Genomic DNA, 26,372 nt, shown 5'->3' on the forward strand with positions numbered 1-26,372 from the left:
CTTGGAATAATCTTAACTTGCAGAACAACATGAAAAAAAATTCAACAATGCACATAATTAACATGGTGTCGTTGGAGATTATAAAAATACATATTACAACATTGGATTGCAAGACTGAGATGACCCAAGTTATAGACTGTAACTATGGCTATTATTCCAGTAGGGGGTACATTTACTGCTTGCCATGAAAAAATGGTTTCATTTTCCTTCATGCACACAGCGATCCATCTGAAAACTAGCAACATAACGACTATACTAACTATAATTTTGGAATTTGGATTAAAGGCTGCTGCAAAATTCAGGTTCCGGATGCCTCATTCTGAAGTGAGCATTATACTGGAGGCTTTTTAAAAAAAATTCTCAGTCGATAAAAAGCATTTTTTCCATTCATTTTGTGCAAAAAGGCAACAGGAGACACAAAATCAAAGAAAAGACGGAAAAAGTCAAGAGGTAAAAAGGTATGTTTTTGCAATGTTTTGATACATTATTATACACAATTTGAATTTAATGCTACACTTTCCCTGAATAATCGTAAGTGTGTTAGCATTGTCTTTTTCATTTCCAACAGCTTGAATTATTTGTAGTGAAAAATCACCCCTGGTCATTTGTAAGATCAATTTATTGTCTACTTGTTTGATATCGTCTGACCGTCTCCCTGTGCCTATTTGCAGCTTTACATATTCTTTACATTACAACGTTGTCATCGGTTGGAGTCCTGACTTTGGTAGCCATGATGTAAAAGGGGTCAGCACAGCTATTCAGGAGTGGCAAACCACTTCAAGAAGTGGTTATCCCAGGCCCCAATGAAAAAAGCAATGATATCAATGGCAAATATAAATATTGATGCACCGGTCTGAGGTCTGTGGGCAAGTAAAAATATCTTCTGGTCCACTGACCTTTCCCAGCCATCCGAGAGGTCACCGGATACAAACAGTTATCAAGAAATACACCTCAGAATTTAGTAGTCAATTATCCTAAAGGTGTGTGGTAATTTACTACTGTCCATTTATAGAATACATGGCTTAAACTGTTTAACATACTCAGTTAATAGGATAAATTACATCCTTTACTGGTTTAGAATTTAATTCACATCTCTTAGGTGAAGGTGAGTAATGAATGCTCACATTAATCAGCTTACTCTCCTGTTCAATTTGGAGGATTCCAGATCATACATGCTATTCCCAAACCTGCAGATAAACCTCTAACTCTATTACCATCTCCTGGAACACTAAATTATGGAAGTCTGCTAACAGCATTGCCATTTAGGGTCAGTGTAAGATCTAATGCTCTCTCAAAAATGTATATGGTCACAATTATATCATTCAATCCTGTATCTTCAGTCTGCTTTGACTGGACGGTCTTTGAGTCCCATTAAACATTTAAGATTCATGTGAAGAAAATCCTGACCTAATTGTACCCCTGTTACTCATACAAGAATTTATATTTATGGACCAGCAATGTTCAATCTATCTATCTAAATTTAATTGCCATTAAAAGTAATAATTCTGTGAATACAGGGTAAAAAGACAGAATCTGCTACCCAGAAACACTCTCACGAAGCTGAAATACTCAAAGAATTAAAAAGGTAAGAGTCCTTTATTGTAGCTTAATATTTCACAATATTTTTCATGCAAATCCAATAAATATCCGATATAGGTAATTTTTTCAAAATATATTTGTGGTGATTGTCCCTTTTTGCGGCTGCTTTGGCGGTTTTGGCCACAGCTGGCTGCAGGTTCCCGCTCAGAATGGTAAAAGGTTCCATTCTATGTACTCTGCAGCTCTTGTTCAGCGTTTTCCATGGCCAGCACACTCTCCATTGCTCATCTAAAATTTCTGTCGACCGCCACAATCAATATGTGTTGAATAGCACTGTTGTTTACACCACAGACTAACCTATCCCGTAACATGTCATTTAGGGAGGCTGCAAAATCACAAAACTCTAATAATTACTTCAGTTCGGCAATGAAAGTCGCGATTGCTTTGCTGGGGTTCTCACCCTCAAATTAAATTTGAATCTCGAGTAGCAATTGCTGAGGTTGCAATTCAGCCTTCACTGAATCCAAAAGCTTACTAAATGATTTGGAGTCGGACGTGCATGGGGCTGAAAGACTGCAAAGGACGTTATAGGTCTGATCTCCACAAACACTTGGGAGAATTGTTTTGAGTTGCGCCTCCTCCCCTATTTGAAAAGCAGTGAGAAACATGACCAGTTAGCCTGTCATCTGGTGGTACTGTATTGGAGGAGTACACCAAGAGAACCCCTGCTCTTTATCGCAAAAGCTGTTTGAGATATTTTAAACCCATCTGGATAAATAGACAGGTAAGGCTTCAACTTAAATCTGTTCCAAAATAAGGCACCTCAGAGACAGTGCAGCACTTATTTGATTTTGCACAAGAATGTCAGTCTAGACGCCTTAATCAAAAGAGAGTGAAGTTTCAACCCATAATCATTTGACTCGGGTGAGAATATGACCACTGACTGTTACTGATAGCTGAATTTCCCACAAAGTGGCACTGTTGGGAAATTACAGTGGACAGAATTTAATGCCCCCACCCCCAGTTGAGTTCAGAGGTAGGTTGGCCATGCGATTAGGTGGAAGGGTGCTGGTGGAGATCCTGTCATTTTTCTGCCTCCCATTTAAATTTGGGCAGAAAGACTTATCATCCCAAAGATGCAAGTCATGAAGTTAAATATCTGGCATGGAGCTGGGTCCCCTGGCACAAGGTTCTCTCTGACAGTTGGGGATTTAATTCACTCGGAGCTCCCAGAGATCGGGTCAACAGAGTGCATACATCCAGTTTTGGTGGTGGATTCGAGCCCCTACTGCCACAATAATTTCTGCCCCAAGTGTCACTGATTCCTGCAAACCAGATGTCTTAAACTAATGTCTTAATCCATTCTGTTTTTAATAAGCTAATGGCAAATATTTTATTCAGAAATTTGTATAAACAAATAACAAACGAAAGCAGAAGTAAATTTATACAACATAATAAATAATCAACACCCACTTCCTCCCATCCTACCTTCCCATTTTAACCCCCTTATCTCCTGTCCCACTTCCTCTTCTGCTGACACCTCAATCATCCTTAAAGAAGTCAATGAACAGATTCCACCTCTAAGCGAACCCATCAACCAACTCCTCAGGACGAACCTAACCTTCTCCAGCCTCAGACTCTCTGCCAGGTCACTCACCCACACCCCTGCTTTAGCGGTATCTGAAACTCGCCCCACTACCTTAAACGGCAGCTCCCCCAACTGCCTCTCCTACCCTCTGGTCTCAATCAGCAACACCTCGCTCTTTCCCATGTTCAACTTGTACCCGGAGAACGAGCAAAAGTCCTCCAAAATCCCCATAATGTCCACAATGCCACCCAGTGGGTCTGAAATATATAAGAACATGTCATCCGCGTACAGCGAAACATGCCGTGTTCAATGTCCCGTTCCCCCCCCCCCCACCCCACCCCCGCAATCCCTGTCCAGTCCCTCGATGCTCCAAGCGCTATTGTCAATGGCTCTATAGCCAAGACAGAAGCAACGGGGAGAGTGGGCATCCCTGCCTCGTCCCGCAGTGCAGCCCGAAATATCCCGGATTTACCCGGTTCATCCGCACACTTACAACGAGCACCCTATACAGCAATCGGACCCAGTCCACAAACCCCTGCCCAAACCCGAACCATCCCAGCACCTCCCACAGATACTCCCACTTTATACTCAGTCAAAAGCCTTCTCCGTGTCCACTGCCACCTCCACTTCCTGCCCCTCCGGGGGCATCATGATCACATTTAGCAGCCTCCTCACATCTGCCGAGAACTGTCTCCCTTTCACAAACCCCGTTTGATCCTCACCTAGCACCCCAGGCACACAGTCCTCAATTTGCGAAGCCAACACCTTCGCCAACAACCTAGCGTCCACATTCAACAACAATATCAGACGGTACGATCCACAATGCTCTGGATCTTTGTCCTTTTTCAATATCAGGGAGGTGGATGCCTACGACAGTGTAGGGTGGAGTTCCTCCCTCTCCTTAGCCTCATTGCATGCCCTCGCCAGCAATGGCCCCAGGTCTCCGCCCCAAAACCTTTTATAATACTCCACTGGGAACGCACCTGGTCCCGGGCCCTACCCTGCCTGCATCGCTCCAATACTCTCCATCACCTCCCTCAATCCAATAGGGGCTCCTAATCCCTGCACCAACTCCTTGTCCAGCCTGGGAAACTCCAACCCGTCCAGGAACCGACACAGTCCCCCCGTCCGTCCGTCCCCACCCCCTCCACCCACAGCCAAGGGCTCCGACTCTTACAGCTTCCTATAAAAAGCCTCAAACCCCCCTATTCACCCCCACCGGGTCCAGCACCACCCTTCCCTTCTCGTCCTAGCCTTCACGGGCCCACCATCCGCCTCCTGCTTCCTTAGCTGGTGGGCCAATATCCTGCTCACCTTCTCCTCACACTCATATATTGCCTCCCTCGACCTCGCAACTGCCCAACCACCTTCCTCGTGGACACAGTCCGAAGTTCATGTGGAGTCTCTGCCTCTCCCTCAACAATCCTGCCTCCAGGGACTCCAATACTTCCTGTCCAACCTCAGAACCGCCTTCTCCCTACTTGCCCGAATCAAAATAACCCCCCTCCCCTGAATCACCACCTTGAGTGCCTCCCACAGTGTGGCGGCCATGACTACCCCCGTATCGCTCAGCCCTCACTGCAGCACCACATTGAGCCTTTACTCATCTCAATTAGGAGCATAAACATTTACCAGGTCCAGTGGTGTCCCCTCCAGCCTCCCACTAACTATTGCAATCCTTCCCCGCCCCCCCAATCGGCAGAATGTTCCTCACCTCAACGCCACCTGCTTATTCACCAGAAATGCCACCCCCCCTCGTTTTCATGTCCAGTCCCAAATGGAACATCTGCCCCACCCAACCTTTCCTCAACCTTGCCTGGTCCCCAATGTATCTCTTGTGCAGAAAGCCACGTCCACCTTCAGACTCCTCAGGTACTCAAACACACATGACCATTTGACCGACCCATTCAGCCCTGACACATTCCACGTGACCAGCCTGGTTGGGGGGCGCCCCCCCTCCCCTGCTGATCAACCATATCCTTTTTTGGACCAGCCCCCAGGCCATGTCATGCGACCCTCTAGGCCCACCCTCGGATGTCCACCATCATCACTCCTTTTCTAACTGTGCCACAAGAACAGCACCCTTGTCAGCACCCTCCCCTCCCCTCTCCCAAACAAAACAACAAGCCCCTCCCCTAAACAAAACAACAAGCCCCTCCCCTGCACCTACCTCCTGATTACCCACTCCCACTGCACTCCGGTAAGCTAGCCCGCTAGCTAGCATGGCAGTACCTGCCCAAGGCCTCCAAACCTCCTACCTCCCACCCCACCCCGAAACAAAGAAACCAAAAAAGGTGCACTCATCCTTGAATCTCCCCAAACACCCCGCCAGAACATTTTAAAGGGGAAAAAGTTTCCCAAGAACAAAAAACAACCTCCTCACAACTCCTCAAAAGTTCATTGTCATCCTTCAGCCAGTCCATTGTCCCTCAAAAACTCCGTCGCCTCCTCTGGCGTACCAAAATAATATTCTCAATTCTGCAAAGTCACTCAGAGACGGGTTGGGTACAGCATTCCAAACTTCACCCCATCTGCTTCTCCAACATTTTGACCCCATACCTGCCGGCCTCCGCTCCTTTGACGCCTCCCGGGATCCTCAAGTTTTGCCTTCTGGGGGGTTCTCAAGATCCTCCACCTTCTCCTTCAGCCTCTTTTGGGTCTCCCGCATCACTCCCACCTCAACCACCAAAGAGGCCAGCTGCTCCTCGTGCTGCCCAACTTTTTGAATCGCACTGCCCTGGGACTCCAGCCTCTGATCCACTCTCAATATCTGCTTTAACCTGCTCCAGCACCTTGGCAAGATCCTCTGGGGCCTCCCTTCTCTGCTCCAGCACCTTGGCCAGGTCCTCTGGGTCCTCCCTCCTCTGCTGACTGAACTTAGTATTTAAAACGTCCACCAGCTGCTCTGTTGACGACTGGGCTGGCAGAACAGGTCCTTTGTCCTCCACCATGTTATCCTCTAGCGCACCACAAAGACTGTCCTGCTCCAGCAGCTCCCTTCTTCTCGACCCACTCCTAATTCATGAATCCATCCACCAGCCACACCAGGGAAATTACACCTTCTCCTGCCATTCCTACACCTCTTCCCATCCAAATCTTCATCCCTCAGATGGGGAAAGGACTGAAAAATTCCACCTTGAACGAGAGCTACAAAATGTGCAATTGCTCACTCCATGGCTGCCACCGGAAGTCCTCACTTACAAATTTTCTAACTCCCTTCATGTTGAAAAATCTATCGGTCTCATTCTTGAATATACCAAACAACCCTGGGGTGGAGAATTCCAAAGATTTACGACTGTGAACAAAGGTATCACAATATCCATGACCATGAACTAATTTATGATATGCATTCTTTTCTGAGATGTGATAATTTCAGTGCTTGCGCCAACCTAATGCTGCTGACTACCTATTGGCTGATTCAGTGAAGACAATGTAGCTAAATTACGTTATTGCTGTAATGTTGCTCTGAAAATTTAAATATAACGAGCACCCGGCATCCCTGTTGCATTTATCTCTTTGAAATGTGGAGAATATGATCTCTTGTGATGCTTCTTGATTTGGCTTAGCTAATTCGGCTTAGCTAATGACAGCTATTGGTGGCACAGGACAATCTGGAAATTTGGGCAGGGATCTGTAATGCTTCTCCCATAGCCCTGTCCAAACTATGCCCATGGTGGGCAGCATGGCCTTTTTCCATGCGATAAATCTCCATGATTCTGTGATTACTGTGTCAAAACAATTACTTGTATTGAAACATTTCTAATTTTAACATTCGCATGATGTCGGCGCAACATCGAGGGCCGAAGGGACGGTACTGCGCTGTAGTGTTCTATGTTCTATGTCAAATTAATTTCCTTTGTTAGCTACAAATCACTGTCACTTGAATTAAAGTGGTCCTGTGAATTACCTTTACAAAGGCAGAGGCAGGCACAGCAACATTTGGATACAGATCTGGTATTTGGAGTTACATCGTTTTGACTAAATCTCCAGCTTTGCTTCATTGGAAAAATATTTTTTGTTAATATCTGAAGAGTGCTTGGAGCTACTTTAATACCCCAATACATGTGTTCCCTGGAAAAAGTGGAAGAGGATAAGCATGAAGCACTGCAGGAGACAAGGTAGCATCAGAGGAAAGTCGTATCAAACCTGAGCTAGGATAAAGTCTTTGGCTTCTCCATCCTATCACAGATCAATCCTCATGAGGTGTTGCTGATCCTTTGTCTCCAGCTATGTGCTGTTTCTGCCTGGAGAGACAGAAAGCTACTGAGGAATTAAGGCCTTAATGCAAAGGAATATTCCTGAGGATTACCAGACTGAACATGAACAAGGCAGCTGCAGTTGAAGGATAATATCAACAGTGTCTGTATATTCATTCTTGTCAAAGTGGTTGACGAGCTTCAGCAGAGATCAGAAGGTTCTCCATGGTTTCTGATGGATTAGAGAAGGAAATTAAAGTTTAACAGGAGACTAATCATGGGAACGCTAGATAGCTTAAATTTGCCTTTTTATTTGATGCATGAGCATTTTTTACCCTCCTGTTGAGATAGTTAAATTCCTACCTGCACTGAAACATGGTCCTTTGGATAGTATTGCAAGCTTTTACTGCTCTCTGCCATGCTCTGCAGACCATTGAGATCTTTGTGATCATGGCCTGGAAAGAACACCTCACTCCCCTGCCCAACCTGTTTAGTTATCAAAGTAGGGTGCCCTATTCCTCCAGCCTTCACTGCCAATTCAGCCTATTGTATGATTGGAAGATAATTCTTTGAATCCAGCAACAAACTCAGAAAATCTGCTCGTACAATGGTCTCAGATTAGTCTGGGATGGTTTGGCAGCTGCAACTGCTACAATTTGAAGTTATTTGATAATTAAGCGATTGCGTTAGAAAGCAATCGTAGCAGTAGTCATTGTGCTACAAACAATGCTATTTATTCCGGTGACTTTTGTCCTGTTGTTTTGCAGTTCTCTGACTCAGAACAATGAAAACCCTGAGGAACTCGCACAAGAGCCTGAATCTACAGGATGTGGTAAAGCTGATCTTAAATTCAGAATGCTGGGGAAGGTGTGAGAATGTTTGGTACCAACAGTTTTCAACTCAGAACTTTGATGGGATTAATTTTAGTATTTCAAACCTTACCTTCCTGTGGGGCTTTAAGTGCATATGTGGAGCCAAGGGTCTGATGCCACTAGGTAAGGTGTTACCCTACCCTCTTTTGTGCAGTTAGGTACTAAGTATCTGTTCAGTCATAGCTGGGATCCCATGTCCTAACAGTCAAATGACAAACCTATTAGTTAACAAGCCACTCATTTTCCCTATTATACTCAGCATATTGGGCCATTCGGTATTATCAGAAACAACATGCTATAGTCAACTTCATGTGAACCAGTACTTTTTAAACCCAATAGTCCCGATTCTGCTACAGGTTGAGGGAGCCACTTGATTAGTAATGAATGTAGAACTTAGCCATTCTGCTCAGGGAGAGGGAATTGCTTACATATATCTTGTAATGAGCAGTTTTATTCTCATTAAGGAGTGTGGATGAATTCTGCTAACTCTCTTAGCACAAAAGTGCAAAGCAATACATCTCTCAGCAAAATTAGGAAAGGCAGTTACAAAAGCTACCAACAAAATAATTAAAGAAGAAGCAAATAAAAGGGATTTGGTTCAAACTTGTTCAAACTCTAATTAAATTGGAAACAGAGCTCATTTTTAAATGTCATGCATGCACCAGTAGAGTTCAACTGAAAGTATTTCTCTTTCACCACCAACTGTTTCCCCATTAGTAGCATGAGTGGTCTAATCTGGAATACCTGCTTTTGTAGAAAAACCATTTGATGAAGGTTTGAGATAATCTAATAAAGGTTAATTAGACAATATAGGAGGAACAGAATAACGTAGCGAGTGCACTTAAAACATTTAATACTGAACTTTGCATTTATATGGATGCCGATATTTTGCTGCAGCACCTCTTCACCTTCTCATGAAAAGTAAATAATAAAGCCAGAAACTTGACATGAATTCAGCAGAATAAAGATATTGACTTGAACAAGGCAGAAAAACTGAAAGTCAGGTTTTAACTTTATTAGCTCAACAGCTAAAGCATTTACTGTTTATGGTCTAATCACCTTACTTGTGTATGGCTCTGCCACGTGGCGCCGAGGACCCAGGTTTGATCCCGGTCCCGGGTCACTGTCTGTCCGTGCACATTCTCTCTGTGTCTGCGTGGGTCTCACTCCCACAATGCAAAGATGTGAAAGGTAGGTCGATTGGCCATGCTAAATTGCCTCTCAATTGGATAAAAAAAGAATTAGGTACTCTAAATTTTAAAAAATCATCTTTACTTTCTTGCCATTCTGATAAAAGGTCACGGACCTGAAAAATTAGGCAGAATCTTGTGTCCTCCCCTATGCAGATTTAGTGGTAGGGGGATTTTTAATGGGTGTGAGGGTAGGGACCCTGCTACTTCCTTTCCTCCACCCTCATTAAGTGGTAGGCCCATGGACGACCATCCCATCTCACCAAGAGAAGCCCTAAAGTGGGTAATTAGTACCCATTTCATGGCCTCGTCCTGCTGCCACTATTGTTAACTGTGTTAACTGTTAACTTGTTAACTGGCAAGAGAATAGTCATGTGGGGAGCATGAAGTGCATACCCTGGTGTGTTTTTTTGAGAGATCCCAGGAGCATCCCTTGTTCAAAGCCCTCATTACCTAATTAAGGGGCCAGGCATTGTGAAGGGTAGGGGGTGCTCCTCTGAGAACCACCCCACCCTTGCTGCAGAGCCCCCATCCCACAAACCCCTTCCCACCATCAATAACCTGTGCCCAGGTCTCTCCTTGGTCCACGGATTTGGTACTGAGTACAGAAGAGCTACCAGCCTCTGACAGGCTGACAGCACTCGGGGGACGCTAGTTCTGCCCTGGGGAAGGCTGGCTGCTGGCCTGTTAAATGCTTGAAGAGCACAAGATGTGGCACGCATTTTGGAAAGAGGGTCTTTCCAGCCTGTGGACAAGACCCCAATGGCCTCCAAGATTCTGCCCATTAATCCTGTTTCACTTTGCAGATATGCTGCCAAACCTGCTGAGACTTTCCAGCATTTTCTGTTTTTATTTCAGTTTTTCAGCATCGGCAGTATTTTTCTTTTGTGCTTTATTTACTGATTTATCACAGTTATAATTTGGACACAAAACTATTTGTCATGGCATTATTTAGGATGATGAATATTCAGTAAGTGTAAATATAACCATTCTGATACCATGAGCTCTACATCTAGAAATATGATTCTACAGTAGCAGTTTTAGATTTTATCGCAGAAACAATGATCTTGTTTCTTTAAAACGCACATTAAAGCAATAATATTTCTGGTTATCTTAACCTAGAATGATTCAAGGTAAATTTACGTATTAGAAACATTTTCTCAATGGTGTTGCCTGTTAATGTAATATGATCTTTGTTGAAATGCGGAAGTGAAGTATATTTTCATCTTCATTGTATGGACCGTAATTCTGGGCCAAACAAGGCTATGCCATTTCCCCTACTCTCTTTTCTGTTTTCCTCACTGCAACACTGCACCTCACCTCCAACAAATTACCCATAGGTGTGGAGACAATCTACAGAACAGATGGGAAACTGTTAACCTGCACAGTTCAAAGCCAAAACCACTCCAGCCTCAATCATTGAGCTTCAGTATTCAGATAATGCTCATGTGTGCATTCAATCAGAAACTGATCTCCAGGTCATTGTCGACTCCTTCTCAGAAGCATATGAGGAAATGGCGTTTTGCTAAACACATGGAAAACTGTGGTCCTCTTCCAATCAGCCCCTACAGCACAACACCTACCCCCATCAATAGGGAACATGGGCCATTTTCCATATCTTGAGATCTTCCTCGCAACAAAGATAGATATAGACATCATCTCCAATATGTCAGCTCAGTTTTTGGCCGACTGACTAAAAGAGCCTTTGAGGACTAAGATTTAAAACCAGAGACTAAAGTCATGGTCTACTGAGCAGCAGTGATGCCCATTTTCCAATATACTTCAGAGACTTGGATGGCCGATAGGAACCTTTCAGAATGCTGGACGAGTATCACAAATTCAATAATGAAAAAGGTGGTCCAACAGAGCTGCCAAGCCGATTTGCACAGCACCGAGGCGCTAATCACTCAAAACCATTTCCACTGGGCAGGGCATGTCGCTCATATGCCTGACACCAGATTCCCAAAGCAACTGCTCTACTCAGAACTTAGACACAACAGAGACTCCCAGGAGGACAACAGAAACACTTTAGCGTTGTCCTCAAAGCATCCCTGAAGAGGTCAAATATCGCTTCTGGCTCATGGGAGACCCTGACTTGTGACCAACCAAAGTTAAGAAGGCTCATTCAAGAAGGCAATTTAGCACACCAAGAGACGTCATTAGGAACATGCAAAAGCCAAGTCGAGGCATCAGAGGGAGTGCGCAAACCTCCAAACAATTCAACTTCCCAACACTCCAAGTACCACCTGTCCCGCCTGCAGATTGCGCATTAGACTTCCAGCCATCTCAGAACTCACCAAACCAGAGTGGAAGCCGGGTCATCCTCAATCCCAAGCAAGGAAAATAATCTGAGAGTGGATCATCTTCCCATTCTCGAGATCATTTGATTTTCATTCCATTTGCTTCTCAACAGACAGGCAGGCAAGCCACACTGCCATATTACCACCAATACAATGAGGATGAAAATTTACCCCAGCGTTTTTAACTTGTTATCACTTATTGACATTAACAATAGGAAAACATGCTCCTTAAATGGAAAATGATTTTGATATTCTTAACCGTTACATTATCTGTTGCAGCCTGGTTTTCTTTTTTCATATGACATGAAAATCAGTATAAATTTTGAAGAAAATAGTTGATAAGTAACACAATCCTACAGAGCACTAGCAATCTGCTGCAGTTTCTTCATTAATACATTCATAATGCAGAAACAGCTTATCAACTAGAGAGATTATGTAAAACAGATTTGAATGCATAATTCATCCATAATATTTCTGAATCTCTTTTATTCCTTCTGATTAATTTAATGGTATGATTAGTCTAACTGTATATAAACAAATTATTTCCGTGGTATTAGTTTGTTGAACTACATGACATGAATTTTATTTTCCATAATGATGCTGGATTTATAATCCACGGATGACAGGGTTCCAAATTAAATGTGGTCAATCTTGCAAGCAAATAAAAGTTGCATCACACCAAACTTCAAAATTCACTTAAAGCATTCGCATTTCAAAGTTTTGTTGGTAACAACTGTACATTACCATCCTGGGAAATATATTTTTTCTCTATTTTACAGGATGTGTGCATCACTGACTAGGCCAGCATTTGTTGCCCATCCATGGGCAACAAATGGGGCGGCACGGCAGCACAGTGGTTAGCACAGTTGCTTCACAGTTCCAGGGTCCCAGGTTCGATACCCGGCTTGGGTCACTGTGTGTGCGGAGTCTGCACATTCTCCTCGTGTCTGCGTGGGCTTCCTCCGAGTGCTCCGGCTTCCTCCCACAGTCCAAAGATGTGCAGGTTAGGATGATTGGCCATCATAAATTGCCATTAGTGTCCAAAAAGGTTAGGTGGGGTCACTGGGTTACGGGGATAGGGTGGAACTGTGGGCTTAGGTAGGATGATCTTTCCAAGGGCTGGTGCAGACTCGATGGCCGAATGGCCTGTTTCTGCACTGTAGTTTCTATTTCTATAATTGTTCTTGAGAATGTGGTGGTGAACTGCTTTCTTGAACCACTACAGTATGTGTGGTGTCGATGCATTCACGGTGCTGTGGGAGAGGGACCTCCAGGGTTCTGACTAAGTAACAGTTAACGAACAGCGATATATTTTCAAGTCAGCATAGTTTGTATTTTGGAGGGGAACTAGCAGGTGGTGGTGTTCCCATGTGTCTGCTGCCCTTGTCCTAGATGTTAGCAATTGTGATTTGGAAGGTGCTGTCTAAGGATCCTTGGTGAATCCCTGCAGTGATTCTTGTAGATGGCGCACAGTGCTCATCGATGGAGGAAGTGAATGTTTCTGGAAGGGATGGCAGTTAAGCAGGCTGCTTTGTCAGGATGGTGTTGAGCTTCTAGAGTGTTGTTGAAGCTGCACTCATCCACGTAAGTGGAGAGTATTCCATCACATTCCTGACCTGAGCCTTGTAGATGGTGGCCAGGCTTTGAGGAGTTGGGAGGTGAGTTACACGTCAATTCCTAGTCTATGGCTGTTTTTGTAGCTCCAGTATTTATATGGTTCATCCAGTTCAGTTCCTGGTAACCCCCCAAGATGTTTATAATGGAGGATTCAGAGGTGATAATGCCATTGAATGTCAAGGGGTGATAATTAGATTCTCTTTTGTTGGAGATGATCATTGCCTGCCAATTGGATGGTGTGAATGCTACTTGCCCCTTATCAGCCCAAGCCTAAATGTTGTCCAAGTCTTACTGCATCTGGAAACGGACAGCTTCAGCATCAGAGGAGCTGTGAATTGTACTGAATGTTGTGCAATCATCAGTAAACATCTCCAGTTCTGACCAATGACTGGGAAGGATGGTCATTGATGAACCAGCTGAAGATGGTTGGCCATAATAATGTCCCTAATTAGGTGGTGAATTATAAGGGTGCACTTATGTTACAACTTGAGCAGTGCCACAAACGACAAATGGTTTCTACTTCACAACAATACCCAGGCAAAAATATAGCAAGATACTCCAGGTGCTGGAATCTGAAACAAAAAAAACTCAGGTCTGGCAGCATCCATAGGAAAGAAAACAGAGCTAACATTTCGAGTCTGTATGACCCTGAGTCTGTCCTTCCTCCAAGCTGACTGGGAAATGCCTCACTGGTCATCCATTCTGCCCTGAAATGAGTCGCTGGCATAGAAGGTCAGAATGGCAGTAACTTGCCACAGATAGTGGGTGACCTCCCAGACCATGTGATCCAATTCTTGCATCACCTGGCATAGATGATCCACAGTCCCCCGGGACAGATACAGACTCCTCCAACATCAGAGCTTTAACATCTGGGGGTAGGAAGTTTGATATTGGAATATCCTTGACCGGTTGTGTTTCCTCCAAGGCTCTGTCATCTGTGGCCCTGCTCCCAGAAGAGCAGCAGGCTCAGTATTCTCCTCTGCAGGGCGCTGTTCCTGGCTGTGCACAGTGGCATATCCATGTCACTGCTGCTGTAGGATCAGAATCAAAAGGATTTCCAGCTCGACTGGCTCTATGATTCTCCAGAATCATAAACTAATAGGTGTGTTGTTACTCGTGTCTTAATAAAGCTCGTAGTCTCAAATGTGGAGAAGATGCTTTATTGTGAGTTCGTTCTCTCTTCAGAGCTGTTTCCTAAGGTTACCTTCAGTGCTCCTAGCTGGTGTGGGTGTATATGTCCTGCTCCAAGTTCTGCCCTCTGTGAAGTGTGTCCTCACTTCCTGTCCCCGTCTATTTATATGGCTCTCCCGTGCCCCCTCTAGTGTTTGCTCAGTTGTATTGCATCTAGTTAACTTGTGATCACCACATCCCCCTTTTTCTCTTTACATATTTTCTGTACATCGTTAAAGAAAATTGTACATCCTGTCCCGGTGTATTTATAGCTCTCCCTCTGGTGTTTGCTCAGTTGTTTTGTATCTAGTCAATCTACGATCACCACATCTCCCTTTTTCTCTTTACATATTTGCTGTACATCGTTAAAGAAAATTATAGAAAACAGTTACTTATGATATGCGTATCTATACAGGTGATGGTGCTATTGCATACTGTACAAAGCCAATGTAGTTATATGTCCAATCTCAATAAAACATTTATGAGTCCAAACTTGATGAATTTGTTCAGAGCTTTTTTTTTCTTTTTGTTGTTGATGACGTGGTGATATTGATATGGCAAGTCCGCTGTGAATGTAGTTGGTGTTCCTTGTTCTTTTAAGTACCCAATGCATCATCCCGAGGTGTTTGCATGGTCACCTCACTGATGTTGACTGGCATGGACTTTTTTCTGTGCTTGTGGTGTTGATTTATTGTCTCATCCGCCTTGGATGCTGGTGTGCTTGCTCGTTCTGGAGCAGACGTGAGTTTGTGCGATTCGTTGTCATCCCATGACATGTTTGTAGTCTTGTCATCGTTTTGCAGTGTGCTGTGGCATTGTCCTTCATGTGCCGAGTAGTACCATTGTGTACAAGTCGTTGTTTCATTGCTGTTGTTTCTGTCGTTCCTGTTTTTGTTGTTTTCGTTGCCGTACTTGTTGCTGTTTTTGTCGTTTCTGTCTTTGGTGTTGGCACTGTCGTTGTTCCTGACTTTGTTGTTTTCGTTGCCGTTCGTGTTGCTGTTTTTGTCGTTTCTGTCTTTGGTGTTGTCGCTATCTTTGTGCCTGACTTTGTTGTTTGTCTTGTCGCGCTTCATGTTGCTTTTGTTCTTTCTGTTGTCGTTCTCGTTTCTGCTGTGCTTCTTGCTATTGTTGTTGGTCTTGTCGCGCTTCATGTTGCTTTTGTTCTTGCTGTTGTTTGTCCCGTTTCTGCTGTGCTTCTTTTGACTTTTGTTTTTCTTGTTATACTCTATTCGTGTCCCCAGTGGATAATTTGAGTCATTGAGCATTTCGTCTCGAGAGTGGTGCGAATGATCTGATGTTGCATCGGTGCAGGTGACCTCAATCATTTGTGGAGAATTGGATTCCTCATCTTTGCTTTCTTGGTGCTCCTCTTCCGGAGTCAAATTCTTCTCGATTTCATTTGACGCGGTGTCTCTGGATTCTTGGCGCTCCTCTTCTGGAGTCAAAACCTCCATGATTACAATTGACGTGGTGTCTGTGGACTTCTGGCGCTCCTCTTCTGGAGTCCAAATCTGCATGATTTCAGTTGACGTGGTGTCTCCGGACTCTTGGTGCTCCGCTTCTGGAGTTGAAATCTTCATGATTTCCGTTGATGTTGTCTCACTGGACTCCAGGTGCTCCTCTTCTGGAGTCAAAATCTGCATGGTTTCTTTTGGCTTGGTCTCTCTGGACTCCAGGTGCTCCTCTTCTGGAGTCAGAATCTGCATGGTTTCTTTTGGCTTGGTCTCTCTGGACTCCAGGTGCTCCTCTTCTGGAGTCAGAATCTGCATGGTTTCTTTCGGCGTTGTCTCTCTGGACTCCAGGTGCTCCTCTTCTGGAGTCAAAATCTGCATGTTTTCTTTCGGCATCGTCTCTCTGGACTGTTGGGTGGCCCGACTCTGTGCTTCTGTACAGACAAGCTGAGAACTGTCAGTCTCGCTGTGATCCTGTACGTCGAGTGCAATCACCTTGTTACTGTTTTCGCTCTGTGCTTCGGTACAGACAAGCTGAGAACTGTCAGTCTCACTGTGATCCTGTACGTCGAGTGTGATCACCTTGTCACTGTCTTCGCATGCAGTGGGTAGAGGTGCATTGTCTTCTTCTTGTTCATGTGAGCTTTTTAGACTTTCATAGTCTGCTTGTGGTTGCTCAGATATGGCAGGTTGACCTTCATGGTCTTGTGCATGCATGGTGTCAGTGGTTAGATATACGTTGTCTTCTTCTTGTTCCTGTGAGCTTGGTAGACTGTCATAGTCTGCTTGCGGTTGCTCAGATACTGCGGGTTTACCTGCATGGTCTTGTTCATGCATGGTGTTCGCCAGGGAGTGTTTGCTTGCATCCCTTTTGGAGTCTTTCATTACTCGCACTGTGGAGCCTGTCATCGCTCGCTCTGTGGAGTCTTCCTGTGCTCTCTGTGTGGCGTCGTCTTTGTCTAGGGTATTGCTGTCATCCAATGTATCGACGAGCTGCCATGGCATCATGGTGTTGGATTCATCTACCATGAGTAGAGTCGTGTTGAGCTTTGCAACGGTGTCGCTGATGCTGTGATCAGCATGTCCAAATAACTCCTCCATGTCAGAGTAGTATTCTTTGAAACCCATTTCATCTTCGTTGGCTTCTTCTACCACGAGTTGATTCGTGTTGAACTTTGCGACCGTGTCGCTGATGCTGTGAGAAGCATATCCGACTGACTCAGCTGTGTCTGAGTAGTATTCTCCGAAAACCAAATCATCCTGGTTGGATTCTTCTACCACGAGTTGATTCGTGTTGAACTTTGCGACCGTGTCGCTGATGCTGTGATAAGCATATCCGACTGTCTCAGCCATGTCTGAGAGGTAATCTTCGAAAAACAAATCATCTTTTGTTGTTTCAGAATTCTTTTTGTTCTCTTCACTTTGGGTGGTGCAGACTGCTTTTTTCAGGGTGTTGTGCAAGTTGTTTTTAACTGTTGGTGTAAGTTCAGGCGTTTTTCTGTGTTCTGAGGCAAGAAAATTTGTGTTTACCACTTTAAGTGTCTTATTTTCAATTTTCGGAAATCCCTTTTAAGTGGGCGTGGTCGGGATGCTCAGACATCATGACGTCACGCGTAGGAATGAATTGCGCATGCGCAAATCGGCTTTCCTCCCCTGTGCGGTTCTGTGTCCATTGCGCATGTGCGGCTTGCGCATGCGCATGACGATCCGCGACCAATACTTTTTTTGACTGCGCATGCGCGGCTTGCGCATGCGCATCACGATCGGCACCGCGATCTTTTTTAAACTGCGCATGCGCGGCTTCCGGTTCCGGCGCATGCGCAGACGCCATTTGTAGTTCTTTGCTTACCGGAGACTGCAAAATGTGCTCCAACGCCATTTTTTGGCGTTTTTCGCGGATTTCAGGGATTTTTCTTTCCCACCAGGACTCGATCTCCAAAATTCGTAAGTAATCTTCTCTTCCCGATTTGGACAGGGTTTCAGCGTTTTGGCTTTGTGAGAAATTCTTGTTATTTCTTCTTTTTGATCTGTACTTTTCATTCGCGATTTCTTGTTCTTTTCGTGATTTTTTAAGTTTTGCATCACTCAGTCTCTGTGCAGTTTGGACTCTGAGCATGCCTTGCTGTTCAAATTTCTCATAGTACTCTTCAAATTTGTTTAGTAACGTTTGTAAGCTGTTTCTGTCTTCATCTTTTGAGTATTTAAATCCATTATACACTTTCCTATTTACAGGCCCTGCGGTGAGAATTGCTATCTTAATGTTGTCTGAGGCTTCTTGTATTTCATTAGCTACGAGATTAAAATCAAACATTTGTTTAAACCTTTTCCAGACATTTCTTACATTGCCAGTCAGGTCTAGCTGTTCTGGGTATCCAAGCCACATCCTCGAATTAGCGATGTCTTCCCAAGTCAAATGTCCAGTAGGAGATTTCCCTGCCATTTTGAGCTTTCTGTATCTGCCACTGAGTTGTCCTGTAGTAAGCGTCTGAAGCCACTCCTGGGTACCATGTGTTGTTACTCGTGTCTTAATAAAGCTCGTAGTCTCAAATGTGGAGAAGATGCTTTATTGTGAGTTCGTTCTCTCTTCAGAGCTGTTTCCTAAGGTTACCTTCAGTGCTCCTAGCTGGTGTGGGTGTATATGTCCTGCTCCAAGTTCTGCCCTCTGTGAAGTGTGTCCTCACTTCCTGTCCCCGTCTATTTATATGGCTCTCCCGTGCCCCCTCTAGTGTTTGCTCAGTTGTATTGCATCTAGTTAACTTGTGATCACCACAATAGGAAGAAAACAGCAATGAGGGTTCCTGACAGTGCCCTCACTCTCAGTCCTCTTAGAATCTGGGACATGCGCATCCGCCTATGTGAGTGCCTTTCTGCTAAGCCTCACTCCATCCCCTGTTACATAGTAGCCACTTCCCCACAGTTGTTCCTCTGAACTCCACCTGAATGAAGCACTTCGGCCCCCAAGAGTCACAGCTGTCCCTAATGTCCCCAAGTGTTAAGGTAATAGAGTAGTCGAGTACATTCAATGGACCAGTATTCAAACCTCACGGGGGTCCGAGACGATGTCCCCCATCATCACCTTTAACGGGGTGAGTAATGAGAGACTTCACCATTAGCGCCTCACATTGGGCACCACATCTGTGTCACCTCTCTGTTACATAGACATGAGTATTGGAATCCAATGCTTGGAGGCAACACTTCCAACTCTTTTGGTCAACACAATGTGGCCATCTAAAATGGCCGCTCGTAATGGATAATGGGAATTGTGTCAGGTTGGGACACAGACGATAGACAGCCCCGTGTATTATGCAGAGGAAACCAGACCGACACAGAAACTTGCACCTGCTAACGGTCAATCACAGATTTCCCCAGGACAGTGGGACACAGATTGAAACATAGCAGCAGTAGCAGACTCGGGGGCGCCTATTTGCTTATTTGGGAGTGCATACGTGTCTTGGATAATAAAAACTAGGACCCGCCCCTAATTGGCCAGAATAGATTAGGAGGGTGATAGAACCCACCCAGCTATCCAGGTACCCGCCCCTAATTGGCCAGAATTGATTAGGGAAGGGTGATAGGATTTCTATCAATCCATTGTATCCCGAGTCGAGACCGCCCAAAGGAGCGCGAAAGATCGGGGGATAAGAAGAACTGCGTGACCAACATTCTGTCTCTTTTGGAACCGGCCTCTGGCCCATCAACTGCAGCACATCGACCAGTCAAGTTCAAGGACCCGTGATCGCTGCCTGAAGGACGAGCCGCAGCCTAGCCGGACCTGACTACTTCCAGCCGCCACACGTGGGGATTCAGACAAAGGCCCTGTCTAACCTGCACCGAGCCAGTCACTTGAAAGTTAAGTAAAGATCATTTAAGATGTTAGGTATAGTTTAATGGGTAGCCGCGTGTAGATTATTACGCATAAAACCAAGCCTGTGTTTAATAATGAACAATAATTGAACTAATATACTGGTTGTGGGGTCATTTGTCCAGTACTCGAAACGTACTCGCGTCTTGTGGTTATTATTAATAAAGAGAAAAGAGCAACAATAAATAACCAAATAATCAAATAAATTGAGGGACAAATTAAAGGGAAACAAAAAGTGAATCACAAATGAAACTTAAAGCATCAAATTAAAATGTGATTTGAGGGGTCAATAAGGCACCCCAGTCCCTGGGCATGACGGGCACAGAAGGCCTCAATGGTGTCCCTCTCAAGGGAAAAGCAAATTTGGCCAGGCCCAGGAGCAGGTTCACGAGGAGGTCCTCCTCCTTCCCCTCCCTCTCCGCACCAGGTGCCCATAGGTCAGGAGCGTGGAGCTGAAGTACAAATAAAACTGTACCAAAAGGTTTTTTAAATAACTAAAAAGGGAGTACAGTCTAAAGCAACCTATATAAGCAATATCTACGGACTGCACGAGGCTGCACAAAGGGCAAGCATCTTGGGAGGCCATGAACCGATGCAACCCACGGGTTGTATGGGATTACTGCGTGTAACACCTTCCATCCCAGTCCCCGATGTTAAGGGGGAGAATTCCTCCGTAGAGGGTCCTCCAATGGAGATCTCCACTGCCAGACAGTAACAAGGCATGTCGGGGCGAGGGCAAGGAAGTGACAGATGTGCAGCAGCAGCCCATACAAGAAACCCCTCCGTACAGTGCGAAAGGGCATGGAGGACATTTCTGTGAGGCAGCTCGGGCTGTGGGGCTCCGGCTCCCGAGGAATGGTTCGGGGCTGAGGCCAATGTGGAATTCCGTCCGAGCAGGGTACACTCAGACACGTGATCACAGCACACCTGCCCCACCCTGAGACCAAGGGTGTCGTCAGGTCTGACCACGACTGTTTTGAGGTTATGGATGCATTGGCCACAACCCGGACACTCACCGCTGCACAATGTGTCAACCTGTGGGATGCCATCCAGCCCACTCCTGCCCTACCAATCTTGGTCACCTTGCAGCCACAACTGTCCCTTTGCCAGCGACCAGAAATGGTATGAGGGGAGGTGCAGATTCCTGAGTATCAGCTCCGTGGTGACAGCTGCTACTCCAGACAGAGGAGAGCTGCTGCGCAAGGCAGTCATGTTCCAAACCTTGAGTGGGTCCTTGGAAAAGATTTGCAATGCCGGCAAGGAGTTACGAAGATCTATCAGGTCTGTGAATTAGAGTTGCATGTCATAATTCAGGCCATGTACCTGGCGGAAGAAATTCATTGCCAGGGCATACCATCTGGGAGGGGACTTGGTGTAGAGGTATCGCTGCAGGGTCTGTGTGGGTTTCCTCCAGGTGCTTCCGTCTCCTCCTACAAGTCGCAAAAGACGTGCTGTTAGGTAATTTGGGCATTCTGAATTCTCCCTCTGTGTACCTGAACATACGTCAGAATGTGGCAACCACGCAGACACAGGGAGAACATGCAGATTCCGCGCAGACAGTGACCTACACCGGGAATTGAACCTGAGACCTTGGCGCTGTGAAGCAACGGTGCTCACCACTGTGCTACCGTGTGGTCCAAGCAGTTTTTGAATCTGTTGATGCGTGTTCTCGGACTTTTGTATCTCCTGCCCGTTGGAAGAGTGAATAAGCCGGGTGGGTGGAGTCTTTGATTAAGCTGCTTGCTTTCCCAAGGCGGTGGGAAGTGTAGATAGAGTCAATGGATGGGAGGCAGCTTTGTGTGATGGACTGGGCGGTGTTTACGACTCTGAAGTTTCTTGATAGAAAACCGGTTGGCGGACAGGAAACAAAGAGAAGGCAGGTAGTGACTAGTGGGGTACTGCAGGGATTGGTGCTAGGAGCCCAGCTATTCACAATATATATTAATGATTTAGATGAGGGAACAAAATGTTATATCGCCAAATTTGCAGATGACACCAAGTTGGGTGGGAGGTTGAGTTGTGAGGAAGATGCTGAGATCCTTCAGTGTGATTCGGACAGTTGAGTGAGTGGACAAATGAACGGCAGGTGCAGTATAGTTGGGATAAATGCGACGTTATCCACTTTGGTAGCAAAAACAAGAAGGCAGACTATTATCTGAATGGCCATAAATTAGGAGAGGGGAACATGCAACGAGACCTAGGTCACCTGTCACTAAAGGTAAGCATGCAGGTACAACAGGTGGTAAAGAAGGCAAATGATATACTGGCCTTCATTGCGAGAGGATTCGAGTACAGGAGCAGGGATGTCTTGCTGCAATTATATAGGGCCTTGGTGAGGCTGCACCTGGAATACTGTGTGCAGTTTTGGTCTCCTTATCTGAGGAAGGATGTTCTAGCTTTACAGGTAGTCAGCGTAGGTTTACCAGATTGATTCCTGGGATGGCAGGACTAACGTACAAGGCGAGATTGAATCGGTTATGATTGTATTCGCTGGAATTCAGAAGAATGAAGGAGGATCTCAAAGAAAACTATAAGATTTGAACAGGACTGGACAGGGTAGATGCAGGAAGGATATTCCCGATGGTGGGTGTATCCAAAACCAGGGGACACAGTCTGAGGATATGGGGCACATCGTTTGGGACAGAGATGAGGAGAAATTTCTTCACCCAAAGAATGGTGAGCCTGTGGAATTCGTTACCACAGGAAGTAGTTGAGTCCGAAATTTTGTACGGTTTCAAGAAGCAGTTAGATATAGTTTCAAGAAGCACTTAGGACAAAGGGAATCAAAGGATATTGGGGAAAGCGGGATTAGGCAATTTAGTTGGATGAGCAACCATGATCATAATGAATGGCGGAGCAAGCTCGATGGGCTGACTGCTTTCCTGTTCCTAATTTTTCTATATTTCTCGGACACTGCAGAGTACACAGCCTTACACTCGCACATGCTTCACAGGTCACCAGGATCTGTGAACATGAAGAGCACCTCACCAGCGTAAGCCGAAAAGACCACCCCGAGGCCCGGCCTCAGCAGAACCAGCCCCGACAACTTCCTCCACAAAAGGCTCCGTTCAGATAGACAACAGCTGGCCCAACATGAGGCAGACCTGACACATCCCTCTCCCAAAGCGAAGGGGTGCCGTAACCTTAACGAGACACTCTGCGGCGGAGTACAGAAGTCCGATCTGGACAACAAAGTGCGCCCCAAACCCGAATGCCTGCGGAGATCCAAATAAGTGTTTGTGATCTCCCCTGTCAAACATCGTCTAGTCAAGAGACAGGAAGGCGCTCGACAGACCAACCCTCTGGAAAGGATGGATCAGGTCCCGGACAAGGTGAAGGTTGTCAGAAATGGTCCAGCCCGGGACCATGTAGGACTGGTCAGGATGGATCATGTGGTCCAGCATGGAGCCACGGCTAAGATCTTGCATGATGTGGAGATGCCGGCGTTGGACTGGGGTGAGCACAGTAAGAAGTCTTACAACACCAGGTTAAAGTCCAACAGGTTTGTTTCAAACACGAGCTTTCGGAGCACGGCTCCTTCTTCAGGTGAATGGAAAGGCTTGTTCCAGAAATGTTTATATAGACACAGTCAGAGATGCCCCGGAATGCGAGCACCTGCAGGCAATCAAATCATCAAAGATGCCGAGAGAGAGGTAACTTCAGGTTAAAGAGGTGTGAATTGTCCCAAGCCAGTTCAGTCGGTAGGCCTCTGCAAGTCCAGGCTTGTTGGTGGGGGCCGAATGTAATGCGACATGAATCCCAGATCCCGGTTGAGTCCGCATTCATGCGTGCGGAACTTAGCTATAAGTTTTTGCTCAGCAATTTTGCGTTGTCGCGTCTCCTGAAGGCCTCCTTGTAGAATGCTGACCCGGAGATCAGAGGCTGAATGTCCTTGACTGCTGAAGTGTTCCCCAACTGGAAGGGAACAGTCCTGCCTGTTGATAGTCGCACGATGCCCGTTTATTCGTTGTCGCAGTGTCTGCATGGTCTCGCCAATGTATGCAGACACTGCGACAACGAATAAACGGGCATCGTGCGACTATCAACAGGCAGGACTGTTCCCTTCCAGTTGGGGAACACTTCAGCAGTCAAGGACATTCAGCCTCTGATCTCCGGGTCAGCATTCTACAAGGAGGCCTTCAGGAGACGCGACAACGCAAAATTGCTGAGCAAAAACTTATAGCTAAGTTCCGCACGCATGAATGCGGACTCAACCGGGATCTGGGATTCATGTCGCATTACATTCGGCCCCCACCAACAAGCCTGGACTTGCAGAGGCCTACCGACTGAACTGGCTTGGGACAATTCACACCTCTTTAACCTGAAGTTACCTCTCTCTCGGCATCTTTGATGATTTGATTGCCTGCAGGTGCTCGCATTCCGGGGCATCTCTGACTGTGTCTATATAAACATTTCTGGAACAAGCCTTTCCATTCACCTGAAGAAGGAGCCGTGCTCCGAAAGCTCGTGTTTGAAACAAACCTGTTGGACTTTAACCTGGTGTTGTAAGACTTCTTACTAAGATCTTGCAGTCCATGCTGGGAGAGAGACCGGGCCACTTAAGCAGGCAGAGATCCACCTTCTTGGGCTGCAGGGAAATAATGGCCCTGCACCTTGAAAGGGACATCTCCCTGGTTGTGATACTTTTTACACCCAGACCCCAGGACCCCTGTAGTGTTTCCCAGGACATCGCAGAATGCCCTGAAAACCTCCCCGGTCGGTCCATGCAGCCCAGAGGTCCTGGAGAGGATGTTGACGGTCCTGGACAGCTCCACCAGGCTGATAGGAAATTCAAGCTTTCTGGCGCCCTCTGGGCCGATCTGCGGTAGGTCTCCCCCACAAAGCTCTGCGAGCATCCTTGCTGGATGGATTCAGAGAGAAAAGGGCAGTATAGTCGTTCATGAACAAAGACACCCAGGTCCCTCCTTCTCTTTGCAAATGTGATTTTCACATATATGAAACACGTCAGTAAGGGTATTATTACCATAGAAGGAAGCGAAACAATGAGGGTTCACCCGACTTGTTCTGGGGATGGTGAGACTGTCTTATGAAGAGAGATTGGGCAAACTGGGCCTGTATTCCCTAGAGTTTCAAAGAGTGAGCAATGATCTCATTGAGACCTTATACAGGGGTTTGTGAATCTTTGGAATTCTTATTGAGTATGTTTAAGGTAGAGATTGATAGACCTCTGATTAACAATAACATAAAGGGTTAGGGATAGTGGGGAAAAAAGGCATTAAAGTGTCCGATCAGCCATGATTGTATTGAATGGTGGAAGAGACTTGAGGGGCTAAATGGCCTGCTCCAGTTCCTAAGTTCTTAAGTGAACAGCAAATTTAACAAGTTTTAAAATACATGCACAAATGGGGCCCAAAAGCCTCAGCAGAGCACCGCAGAGGCTATGGAGGGCTGAATGCAATCCTTTTTACTGACTGTCCAAATAAAAATTCTATTGGCAAATATATTGTACAGAATCCAATGCATAATTGAGCCAAGCCAGGGGCAGTGCCTTCTAAGCCTCACAATAACTAGTCTGAGATAGTGAGAGGCTGATATGCTCCCTACCTCTCTCTGACCACCCCAGAATGAATATGAGTACTGTTGAAAATTGCCCAATGAGAAAAAAGTATGTATTCATTAAACCTGAATTAAAGGAATTCTTTGAAATCCACTTCCTATTTGCCAAGAATATTTACTGTGAAAGGCAGCCTAGGTACCTTGGAAAAGGGATCTTACTGGCTGCGTTACGATAGTTATGCAGCTGCCAACTAAAAAAAATTAATAAAACTTACAACAGCTCCCTGGACTGCATCATTCTAAACCCATGCATTATGTACACTAAATCGGTGTTTTTCAAAGTTTTTTTCCCGGAACGCATTTTTACCAGCTATCTTTGCAACCCATGCCGCTGGCCTTTGCGACCCGCACCGCCCGACCTTCGCGATCCACCGTTTTCGCTCCTCTAATGCAACTAGTGAGACTGCTTGATCCTCACAATCTCACTTGTTTTGTCATTAAATGTTACATTTCTGCTAATGACTAGCTGATGATTTAAGTTCTCATTGCATCCTTTGAAAAAAATCAAGATGTTTGTCCTGGAACTCGCTATGCCTTCAAATGCCTTTGAAGTTTTGAGGGTTTTAATCATTCATTTGCCAGTATTTCAATGCATATAACACACATGGGCTTTTCATCCTGATTTGCATTGGCACAATAAATAAAGCTATATATCAGGAAATCATCTTTATATTGCTTTGTTCTGGATTTCACCTGTTTCTTTAATGGGTTGTTCATCTGAGACGCTGGAGCTCACACCAGCACTGTTTTGTCCTACTGTGGACTCTCCTGAAAAGCTCTCTCCAGCAGATGCAATTGTGAGATGTGGCCTATTTGTGTCTTTGGTCCTCTCTTCCTTATTCCAAAACAGTTCTTCACATAGTGCTGTTGCTTGCTTGCTGCCAGCTGCAAAATGGAAGAATCTCTCCTCAGTAATTTCACGCACAGAGCAGATAACATTAGTGTTTGGGGCACATGACCTGCTCTCTGCTACCGCATCTGGCGGGAAGACTTCATCGATTTAAAAAAGA

The 26,372-nt window shown here is 45.5% G+C and overlaps 1 protein-coding gene across 6 annotated transcripts in view; it reads left to right on the forward strand.

Annotated features, from left to right (window-relative positions):
- Positions 1-26,372, forward strand: part of LOC119968889 (E3 ubiquitin-protein ligase DZIP3-like) — a 202,033-nt gene that overhangs the window by 87,589 nt on the left and 88,072 nt on the right. For all 6 annotated transcript variants that reach the window (XR_005461261.1, XR_005461262.1, XM_038801830.1 and 3 more), the window contains 3 exons: positions 405-458; positions 1,518-1,585; positions 8,091-8,155. Coding sequence is in view for 4 of the 6 variants with exons in the window: in XM_038801830.1 (XP_038657758.1) it covers positions 405-458; positions 1,518-1,585; positions 8,091-8,155 (187 nt within the window). In the remaining 2 variants the exon portion in view is untranslated. The remainder of the gene's footprint in view (positions 1-404; positions 459-1,517; positions 1,586-8,090; positions 8,156-26,372) is intronic.

The sequence above is a fragment of the Scyliorhinus canicula genome, chromosome 7, assembly GCF_902713615.1.
Source record: "Scyliorhinus canicula chromosome 7, sScyCan1.1, whole genome shotgun sequence".
NCBI classification, from domain to species: Eukaryota; Metazoa; Chordata; class Chondrichthyes; order Carcharhiniformes; family Scyliorhinidae; genus Scyliorhinus; species Scyliorhinus canicula.